This window comes from Lampetra planeri, chromosome 27 (genome assembly GCF_965212315.1).
Source record: "Lampetra planeri chromosome 27, kcLamPlan1.2.h2, whole genome shotgun sequence".
Lineage (NCBI taxonomy): Eukaryota > Metazoa > Chordata > Hyperoartia > Petromyzontiformes > Petromyzontidae > Lampetra > Lampetra planeri.
The window spans coordinates 2,200,726-2,211,698 of record NC_136133.1 but is presented as its reverse complement, the minus strand read 5'-3'; the positions used below and the strand labels follow the sequence as shown (position 1 = coordinate 2,211,698).

The window sequence follows — 10,973 nt, the reverse complement described above, 5'->3', positions numbered from 1 at the left end:
GAAGCGGAGGATGCCGTTTGCGCTGTGTTGTTGTTTATTTACCCGTACAATAGATTTAACAAACACCCCTTCATGCTCAATCACCGCGTGCGTCTTCTGCGATCTGATGAAATTGGGGAGCATTCCCCGTGATTCGGCCGGTGTAGGCTTACCTGTAATGAATTACGTGTAAAATTGTGCACTTTGTAGCATATGGGAACCTAACAAACCGTTTTTCACAGCTACTGGTAGCCAGCTGCATTTCTTTACGATGATGATGATGATAAGAGAAGGCAGTGGTGATCAGTGGTGATCAGGGATTAGACCCCGGGCCCAATTTATATTTGTGCTAACTTCTGGACCGGTAAGTTGCATGTAACTGAAATTGATATTACTTGAATGTCAATCGACGGACAGGGAGTCGCTAATGTTAACTGGCTGTCGGTTGAGTTGTTGGTGGTTAATGAATATATGCACAATTAAGACTTTGATATTAAAGTTGATTTGAATATGTAAAATACTCATAATATTTGGGTGTAAAATATTAACACTGGCGCTCAAACCCATTAACAGAGGAATTCGGCTGCGGTGTTGTTGTGACGTGGGAGGGTGTCCCTCTGATCGCTATTGCAGATATTGCAGATACGCCATTGCCCTTCTGAAGATGACTTTTGAAATAAACTTTTGCCGTTTCACAACCCCCCCCGCCCACTTAGCGCTCAGATGTTGTGGAGTCGCAACCACTTCTCCGGAGGGCAGAACAGAGCGCAGAGTGACGACTACTCATCGTCTTCGAACTTTATTATTTTTAGTGCTGTTGTCGCTGTCTGTTTAGCCAACCTGTGCGCACCCCACCCCCCCTCGAAAGGATTCAAGAGGGGACACAGCAGACCGGCTACATGTACTGTAGTTGTAACGAGAACCATCCAAAAGGGAACATTTTCTGTTTTGGGCAGACAAAAATTGGTGGTGGTGGTGGGGAGATAAAATATTTAACGTTTTATTTTTTTAAACTTGAGGCCTCATGACAATTTCCAACCGGTGGGTTTCTGAAGTGTGATTTTTGGACGAGTTGCGACGTGAAAGCCAACAGAGAGCAGAAGCGCGCAAACCCCGCGTGTAGTTTAAGATTATAAATCACCGTGACCCGACTACTCGTTCCACCCATATTGATTAACCTAACGCAGGGCCTTACCAACAAGTGCCTCTCAACAATCTAACGCGACCATGAAATACAAAAGCTGATCGTAAGACATTGATTGAAGATACATAATCTTTTGCTCCTCCACGACCAGCATTTTGCCCGGGTATTGGGGTCTGTAACAGGAGAGAGAAATAAGCAACACAGATGTGAGTTTGCAGTTCATACTCTTTGGTTCTTTCGGTAAAGTCACGTAGGTATAAAATAAAATAAATCACGACGTTTCGATCGCAACACAAGCGACCGTCATCAGGTGGAACAGATACAGCAGGAGAACTGCTGACACAGGAGAAAGAGCTGCTGCAACAAGAGTTTATATCGGATTTTGGTGGGCTCAACCCAAGGGTAAGTGGGCGGAGCTAGAGATGGAATTTGTACGTAAATGTGAGAGATTAGCGTGTCAATGTGAGACGGTCCCAGCCACCGGAGGTGGCGGGGATCCTGTGCCTGGGCTGCCTCACAGATATTTAGCCTGGTGATGTACTCAGAGAGTCGGAAATAACAGGTGAAATAGGCAGGTCAGATGGAAACATCACAGTCAGTTAAGACTTTACTTGGTTAATAACGTCCTTCCAATGATTGCTCAGTTTGTATCCATCTTCTCGGTTGAAGTTGTGTCTGTGTTTATATATCTAGATGGCTTCATGAACAAATCTCTAATAGCTGGTGGGTTTGCAGAGTACCTTCGTCTTGGAAAAATCAATTTCGTGTGAGCCCACAGCGTTAAAACAATGATCAGCAACGGCAGAGGTATTGGTCCTGCCTTGTGTTCACGAATGCGGTCCGAGACATGTTGTGTCGTTTCCCCAATGTAACTGCTGCCGCAACCACAACTCAGTTTGTAGACACCAGGGATTTGCATGTCAGAAATCACATCCTTTACAGATGGGATTACATCACGGATTTTGTGTACTGTGTTGAAACGAACCTGGATCTTGTGCTTGTTTAAGATTTTGAAAATCTTTTTGGTAACCCCTGCTATGTACGGTAAAGTGATGGTTTTGGTTGGATCCTCAGAAGGTTGTCTCCCCATGGCTGGTGAAGCAGCTTCGCGGATTGTACGGTCCGAGTTACCGTTCATCCTGAGGGCTTGGTGTATGTGCTCCAACTCACTAGTTAGGTGGTGCTGGTCAGAGATGCAACGGGCCCTATGTTGTAGTGTTTTGATGAGGGAATTCTTCTGGGCTGGATGGTGGTGGGAGTCCGGCTTTAGATAGGCATCCGTGTGGGTGGCTTTCCTGTAGACCGAATGTCCCAACAAGCCATCAGGTCGCTTCTCGATCAAAACATCAAGGAATGGTAGCTTGCCATTCTTTTCCACTTCCATGGTGAATTTGATAGATGGGTGTATGGAATTGATGTGGTTGAGAAATTGGTTCAGTGCTGGCAGGCCATATGGCCAGATGACGAATGTGTCATCTACGTATCTCTTCTACAAGGAAGGATATGGGGTGGATGTCTGGATGGCATCTGTTTCAAATTTATCCATGAAAACATTTGCTACCACTGGCGATAAGGGAGAACCCATTGGGGTACCCTCATTCTGTTTGTAGAATGTACCATTCCAGGTGAAGTATGTGTTGGTAAGACAGTTGCTTACCAAAGATGGTACATCTGGATTCAGTCCTTGTTGGACTAAGTCTTCAATGATTGCAATGGTGTCAGGTACAGGTACATTGGTGAACAGAGAGACTACATCGAAACTGACAAGCAAATCATCCGGAGACAGCGAGATGTCCTTGATTAGAGAAACCAAGTGAGCTGAGTTAAGTACAGCTGAGATGGACTTGCCCGTGAAAGGAAGCAGGGTCTCAGACAGAAATCGAGCCAGTTTGTAGGTGGGTGAGTTCATGGTGCAGTTCTTAATTTGCTCATTCAGGATTCCATTTCCAGCCAGGGTCGCTAAACACAGCTGCGTCATCCTCGGAATCATCACCACGCCATCTCTCAGTGTAATCCACCTCGCACATGCGCACGAGCTGATTTAATCAACTAAACTTTACACTTCTTTTTTTACCAGGTAACACCAACTGAGCTGTGCAGATCTTTTTCATAAGCGACCTGGCCACAAATGATAGCTCAACGAAGTGGCTTAACACGTGGAAATGTACAGCAGCCAAATACTCTAAACGCGTGATGTTTATTCTAAATGTGGAGGGGAAAATCCGGAGGACCCGGAGAAAAATCCATTCGACCACGGGGAGAGAGACACACAAGCCCCAAATATACAGCAGCAGGCGTCAGGGTCGGGGTCGAACCCACGACCTCCTGTACACCAGGCGAGGTAGTTAACATCGCGGCAGTGGATGCCATTTTGGGCGCGTTCCCTTCTTTGGCTGACGTTAGTCTCGACCATGATTCATCATCATCCCGTCATCGTCATCATCTTCGTTGTTGCAATCAGCATGCAATGGCGTGACAGAATTAACAATCCATTGTTGTACTGCCATCTCCTGGCTACCTCAGGCGGCTGCTACAGAGAGAAATCGCATGACAATAAAACCATGGAGATTGGGTGGCCAAGTCGAGACCATCAACACACTGAGAAGAACCCGGTCTAATCACAGGCCTGGATTCGAACCCAGGATCTCAGCGATCGATGCCAGCTCAGAGCTTTGACCTCTGAGCTACCCGGACACCTCACCTGAGCATGAATGTAAAGTAAATTGTCTAATAACTAAGTATCCGCCTCGTGTTAGAAAGCCCGAACGCGCAGCCTAGACATGCATTGTTCTCTAGTCAGCGCCGAGTTCTCATTGCCAAGGTCCGTACTCAGCTCTGTCCCCTGTGTTGGCTTGTGCACTCAGAGATGTACTCACCGCCCTGGACGAGCCAGAACGATCTCACGTCTTGGCAGAGGAGGCTGGCGCTGCGGCTGAACAGGGATCGGTCGAAGATCTCGGGACCAGGGATGAACGATGTAGAGCTTGAGTTGTTGCTCTCCTGCGCCGGCTTACCCTGTGAAGTAATAATCAACCCCATCACCACCACCACCATGGTGCAAGTGGTGGTTGTGGTGGAGCTGGTATAAGTGGTGATTGCGGTAGCGTTTATGTGGTAGAGGTTCTGGTATTAGTTGTGGTTAGTGTAGTGGTTAGAGCACTGCGCTACGAACACAGCGACCCGAGTTCGATTCCCGCGTATGACGGCCACCATCAGTGATGATTATCTGAACCGGTCCTGGGCCTCCCCTAGGTAGAGTCAGCCTTAAATAAATACCTAGTGTGGTATGTAAACATCATCAATGGGGAGACAAAGGCGGCCGGGCGTGGTGTAGGCCACACCACTCCTCGTGTGCCGTTCTAGTCTTACTATTTACTATTTTACAATTACTATTTTTTTTACTTTACTGGATAAGGCCCACAGAGCTATGTAGCTCTTTTTAAGAAGCGACATGGGTGCAAATAATAGCAAGTTGAAATAAGTGGCTTATTTCGCGGAAATTGATAATAGCCAAATATTCTTAAGTGCGTGTTTGTAAATGTGGAGGGAAAACCCGGAGGACCCGGACAAAAATCCACGCCACCACGGGGAGACACGCAAGCTCCAAATACACAGCAGGCGTCAGGGTCGGGATCGAACCCACGACCTCCTGTACATCAGGCGAGGTAGTTAACATCTCCTAGCCACCGTGATGATGATGATGAGAGAGAGAGACACGTAAACTCCAAATATACAGCAGGCGTCAGGGTCGGGATCGAACCCACGACCTCCTGTACACCAGGCTTGCCAACAGCACTTGCCCCAACACTCTGTTAAAGGTTATACAGGGGATCTTTTGTCTTTGTTTCGAGGTGAGGTAGTGGTGCTCTTGGTAGTGGTGCTACTCTGAGTGGTTGCTGGTCTCACGTTGAGGTTCTTGAGGCTGTTGCTGAGATCTGACAGCGACGTGAAGTTTCCGCCCTCCATTTTCCGAACGTAGCAGCTGTCAAGGTTGTTTGTTCTCAGCACCATCAGCATCTGTCGAACATCATCACGATCGTAATCATCATTATCATCATCGCTGCTTTCGAATTAATGACCTTAAAACATATGAATAATTCATCATCGTTAATAAACTAATAGCACGTACATGAATCATCAATGATCACATAACACTAATATTCTTGCTAAAGAATGAGTCTTCGTGGTGATCGAAGGTAGTGGTGATGATTAAAAACTAAGGTGGTTGTGTTTGAGAACTTGATGATGGTGGTCGAGGAGGTGATGAATGAGATGGTGTAGGAGGTTATACTCGTAGGAACTGACTGGTTCCACCAGCCCACAGGGGATTATTGTGTCCATCCGTCGTGCAGGGAGGGGCTGGGTGGGGAGGGGCTGGGTGGGGAGGGGCTGGGTGGGGAGGGGCTGGGTGGGGAAGGGCAGGGTGGGGAGGGGCTGGGTGGGGAGGAATGGCTGGTCACCCCGTGGTGCCCTTATAAAACTCAACGTTTAACCTACTCACGCCGGCTTGTGCCCGCCCTCACAGTCGGGCATATTTGCGGAATACACCACGCCGCCGTTGACCCTGGCCATTGACCGAGCAACCCAACGTTCCTACCAGCTCCCTCCGCAGGAATGTGTTAAAGAGGTGATGATGCTGGATTCGTTTTAGATGGGGTCGACCAGGGGTCGGTGGCAAGTGGAGGTATAGGAGGATACATCGGAGGTGGAGGAGACGTTGTGCAGGTGATGTTACTGTGGTGTGGGGTCGTTGTGAGTGGTGATGGTGGTAATCGTGGTGATTGTGGCTCGAGGTGAGATTTTAGAAGTGTATTGGAGGTGTAGGACATGTGTAGTTTGCAAACAGCAGTTGCATTATGTTCGAGTTTGCAGACAGTGAGGTCAAGCTCAAGATAAGCAGGTGCAGGCGGGTGGCCTTGGTGACAGCAGACAGAGAGACCCCAGCAATTAGGAAAAGAGGCAGTGATTGGCTGGCTGCAAATGCAAACGCGGAGTAGGTGCCACGGAGGCGAGAGATAGTGGCGATAAGGGGGAGAACACGTGCGTGAGGCGTGGGGAGGACGCCGGCTTCATGAGGACCGTCTGGGGGCACTTAATGAGGAGGAGGATAAAAGGGAACGTGTGAGGAAGAGGAGTTGAGTTGGTTGGAGTGAAGACAAGACCCCACTCCCCACAACTCGTCCTCTCCAGCGGTGTTGGCTGATCCCCCGCTGGAGGCTAGGGCGAGGTTGGGGGAGTGAGGGTAGACAGGCTAGCAGTAGAGAGGCTAGCGGAATCCTAAGTGTGAGTGTGAGAAGGCTTGCAGAGTGTACAGTAAGAGGCTAGCAGTGGAGAAGCTTGCAGAGTGCAACATAGCATGCTAGCGGAGCGAGAGAGCAGTACAAGAGGGAGAAACGAGCAGTAGCAGAGGGAGAGTGGCGACGGAGTCGCGTGGTGTTGAACACGATGAGTTCTGTCCGAATAAAGTGACACAGGATAAAAATAAGTTGTCCGTGTGAAATAACACCACGACACATGTAAGTGGTATAGGGAGCGGTTAGTAGACTGCGCTATGAACCCGGCAGACCTAGTTCGATTCCCGCACACGGCCAACACCAGTAACGATTGTCTGAATCGGTCCTGGGCCTCCCCCAGCTCGACTCAGCCTCAAATGAGTACCTGGTGCGATGTGTAAACATCACCACTGGGGAGACAAAGGCGGCCGGGCGTAGTGTTGGTCACCCACCCCCTCGTGTGCCTTCATAGGTGCTCGCTAACAGCACTTGCCCCCAACATTCTGTTTAGGCTATACGGGCAAGGAGGGGGGGGGTCTTTATTGTAAGTGGTGGTTGCCTTGATGGAGATGATACTGGAGATGGTACTGGAGGTGATGTTGGAGGTGGGTGTTGGTGAAAATGGTGCTGGAGTTGGTGGAGGTGTTGAACGAGGGTAGTGTCGGAGGTGTTGGTGGAGATGATGTTCAAGGTAGTTGCGGTGTTGGTTGCTGGAGGTGAATGAGATGATGATGATGCCGCTGCTGCTACTGCGTGGTGGACTTACCGTGTTGAAGTCGAGGAGCACGGTGGAGGAGAGGTTGGCACTCTGGATGTAGAAGGTGGCGATGTTCTCCTTGGGATTCACCTGCACCGTCTGCTGCTCAACTTTGCCGTCATCATTCTTCATGGACAACTGGTAGAGCTGCACACACACATACACACACACGTGCTCATATAAGCATGAATATACACACACACACCAAATACAAATATACAACAGCCGGTACATTGAGTGTGAACACACAAATCGACATCACTCGGAGACAGGTCAGTGGCACACGTCCATCTAAATCAGTTTACTTCAAACATTTTCAGAGGTGGGGGGGGGGGGCACTTTCGCCGATAAGACATCATCAGCGTGAGGGCTGGTGGTGTTTTCACTCTTAGTGTATTGTCGGGGGCCACACTAAAGGCGATTAGCGGCCGCCAGTGGCCCACGGGCCTTGCAAGGAAGAACGCCGATCTATCTACACCAACTGCCATGGCTGCCGGCGCTCTCCAGTATCCTGCTATCGAACATCTTGCGAGATGCTGCTGTACTCTTGAGCGGTAATCGAACCCGGGTCGCCGGGTTCGTAGCTTGGCGCGCTACCCGCTACACTACCGCGCACGCCACCCGCTACACTACCGCGCACGCTACACGCTACACTACCGCACACGCTACACGCTACACTACCGCACACGCTACACGCTACACTACCGCGCACACTACCCGCTACACTACCGCACACGCTACACGCTACACTACCGCACACGCACCTCCGTTGCGTTCTTGCCCCCAATGAAGACGCCCAGCAGCACGGCCGTCACCACCACCACGATCAGCAGCAGCAGCGTCGCGGAGATGACGATGAACTTGCGGCTGAACCTGGACGACTGAAACAATCACAACGCAAACTGAAAACTGTTTCTGATTTTACCAGGCAAAGCCCACTGAAATATGCAGCTCTTTTTCAGAAGCGACTGACCTGGCCACAAATGATAGCTCAACAAAGTGGCTTATCATCATGTGGACATTTATAGACGCCACATACTCGAAACGCGTGATGTTCATTCTAAACGTGGAGGGGAAAACCGGAGAACCCGGAGAACTATCCACGCGACCACGGGGAGAGCGAGATGCAAACTACAAACATACAGCAGGCGTCAGGGTCGGGATCGAACCCACGACCTCCTGTATATCAGGCGAGGTAGTTAACATCTCGCCACCGTGACGCCCAAAAGACATGACCACCACCCCACCGATACAGCAATAATCACCACCACTGACAACAACACAGCACACGTGATAATCACCAACACACTGACACAGCGCATCACACAGCCACTACAACTGAAACGTACGAGCGAAAACAAAACGACAACAACGAAAAAGTGCATCTTATGAAAGGCTGTGGAGATCCAAGATGTCTGGGGTTGTCGTCTGGCTCGCGGGTCTCACCGAAGAGGTGTCGCTACCCAGGATGCGATCTTTCTCCATGATGCTGAAGGGGCTCTCAGTGACTGTCAGTGACCCCCTCTCTCTGTGCGTGCTGCTCCTGGTGAGACCAGGTCTCGGTAGGTCTCCTTATATACACAAGGCCATGGCTCGGGTGATAGCGAGCCCTTTTGATGGGCTGACTTGCATTTCTGACAAATACGTGTATAGATGTGGGTGCGATGTTCCAAACAATGCACATTTATTTCTATTGAATCTCGTGTTTGATCTCGTATCTCAAAACTAAATGGTCCTAAAATTTACGGTGCTTTGAGAATCTGTCAAAACAGACACGCGATATGCGTGTGTTTGTGATGTCGGATTAACTAAACATTTGCATTTGTCTCTACGTAGTTTCGTTTCATTTTTTTCGCGACACACGGAGATATGCGTTCTAAGCTTTTCAAACTCGCCTCACGTTCTCTCTCTCTCTCTCGAGAGAGAGAGAGAGAGATGCTTTGCAGTAAACATATTGCAATATCAACTCACGAATGGCAAAAACAAATCATTACATTTCAAGTTACTTGGGTGGTGTTTAGTTTCGCCGATTTGGAGCAAATAAAATCTACATTTTACCGGTTGAAACCAGTTGTCGGGAATGGTTAAGCAAAACCCAATCGAACCAGAACGTTGCCTGAAATAGACGGGAGGCAATGGGCTGGTGCTGACGAGGACTTCGTGCTGGGCTCGACTTGTATGAGGTCATTAATTAATTTACGTTAGGTGTGCTTATCATGACCCTTTCGCGTGCATTAAGGGTGAACTAGGCCCCAATGAACCTCCAACATAGTTGAAAGCGGGTGATAGCTCGTCGTGGAGTAAAACTCACAGTGACGAGTAGTTTGTAAGTTTAATGCGGAATGCAAAGCAGGTTTTGGTAAATGCCACAGTGTTGTTAGAGGTTGGATTGAGTATCAGCTTAGCCTCGGAGAGCCGTAAAGGCAGTAGCTATCGTGTTTTCAGTGTACAATATTAGTAAGAATTTGTTTCCACACATAGTCTGCATCTACATTCAAATTGTATTCTCGACGTGAGATAAGAATCGAGCAAGGTGCCAAGATACGAAAATGAGGAAACATGTTTTTATGTATTTTGGTACTGCTGACAAAGGGCTTCGATCTGCAGCAGAATTGAGACTCGTGAGAGTGTCACGTTTCGTCTTCTTAGTGCAGCGGCATAGTGCTGGCTGCGAACAAGGGGGACTGCGGCGCACGGCAAAGCTGGAGTCAGCAGGCCACGATAGACACGAGAGGGGGACATCTAAAGGGGAATAGGTCACAGAAGGGGCCCATCGCGAAGCCTCGGCAACCCGTCAGTTCGACTTCGTCTCAAATGTGTAGCTGGTGCGGTGTGTAAACATCGCCACTGGGGAGACAAAGGCGGACGGGCGTGGTGCTGGCAACTCACCCCCTCGCGTACCTTGCCAGCCTTCATAGGTGCTCGCTAACAGCACTTGCCCCTACAGTCTGTTAATGCTATAGGGGGATCTTTGTCGTTTGTGTGGGCAGTGTGCTCGTGACCGGCTCCGGTTTGACAGCAGAGGTCTCACTCCGAATCAGTCGAGCAGCAATATCTTTCCATCGGTAGCGTCACGCTGTGTGGAAGCTACCTGCCTGGTCTGTCGCTCCACACGACGCTTCAGGTCTTCTCGGCCACAGTCATGCCCTCCCTTTTCTATACTTGCAAAACGTGGACCCCCTAATGGAACATCTTCGCTGTTTAGAAACATTTAGGCTGGATTGTGTGAGGAGCTCACAAATCCTTGAAAGATCTGGACAAATTCCCATCGGTGAGCTCCTCCGGCAGGCAAGGCTGCGTTGGCTGGGTCATGTAGCCCGCATGCCCAGCCACCGCATGTCTAAACAGCTTTTGTTCGGACGGATAGATGGGGCTAAACGAGCACGGCACGGGCTAGAGCAGAGACGGAGTGATGTGGTGCAGGAGGATGTGGAGCTGAGTGGACTTGCCGATGACTGGTACCAGCGGTGTCAAGATCGGCCTCTGTGGAGGAGGCTCGTGAAGGATGCGACTGGGCAGTTGAAGGCAGTCGCCCTCCAACAACAACGGAGGGCGGAGGAGCGACGCTCACAACAACGAGCGGAGCACCGGACGGCTAAAGCACAGCAAGTTGACACAGTAGGGGGCACAGGTGGTGTATCGGCCAGTCATCTCAGTGGCACCTGGGTCTGCCCCGTGACCTCCTGCCAGCGGGCGGTCGACACTTCTCGAGGTCTCAACGTGCACATAGCCTGGCACAAGCGCCGTGGTGACGTCACCGCCACTTCGTGGCGAATGGCGGTTGTTGTTGTGTGTGGGGAGCGGTAGTGTAGTGGTGAGC

The 10,973-nt window shown here is 49.9% G+C and overlaps 1 protein-coding gene across 1 annotated transcript; it reads right to left on the bottom strand.

Moving 5' to 3' along the window:
- Positions 1–963: 963 nt before the first annotated feature.
- On the bottom strand, positions 964–8,716 carry LOC144727996 (uncharacterized). The gene is made up of 6 exons (XM_078607180.1): positions 8,600–8,716; positions 7,918–8,034; positions 7,163–7,300; positions 5,030–5,140; positions 4,000–4,138; positions 964–1,296 (listed from the first exon to the last, which is right to left on the bottom strand). Exons 1-6 carry the CDS (start codon positions 8,636–8,638, stop codon positions 1,196–1,198), a joined length of 645 nt encoding a protein of 214 aa, XP_078463306.1. The 5' UTR covers positions 8,639–8,716; the 3' UTR covers positions 964–1,195.
- Between the last annotated feature and the right edge of the window lie 2,257 nt (positions 8,717–10,973).

Excerpts from the sequence above, each read along its gene's own strand:
- LOC144727996 (XM_078607180.1), bottom strand. The coding sequence starts at position 8,638 with ATGGAGAAAGATCGCATCCTGGGTAGCGACACCTCTTCG. Across the intron at positions 7,301-7,917 it reads GGGGCAAGAACGCAACGGAG|CTCTACCAGTTGTCCATGAA; the intron begins GTGCGTGTGCGG and ends GTGTGTGTGCAG. Across the intron at positions 4,139-5,029 it reads ACAGCCTCAAGAACCTCAAC|GGTAAGCCGGCGCAGGAGAG; the intron begins GTGAGACCAGCA and ends ATTACTTCACAG.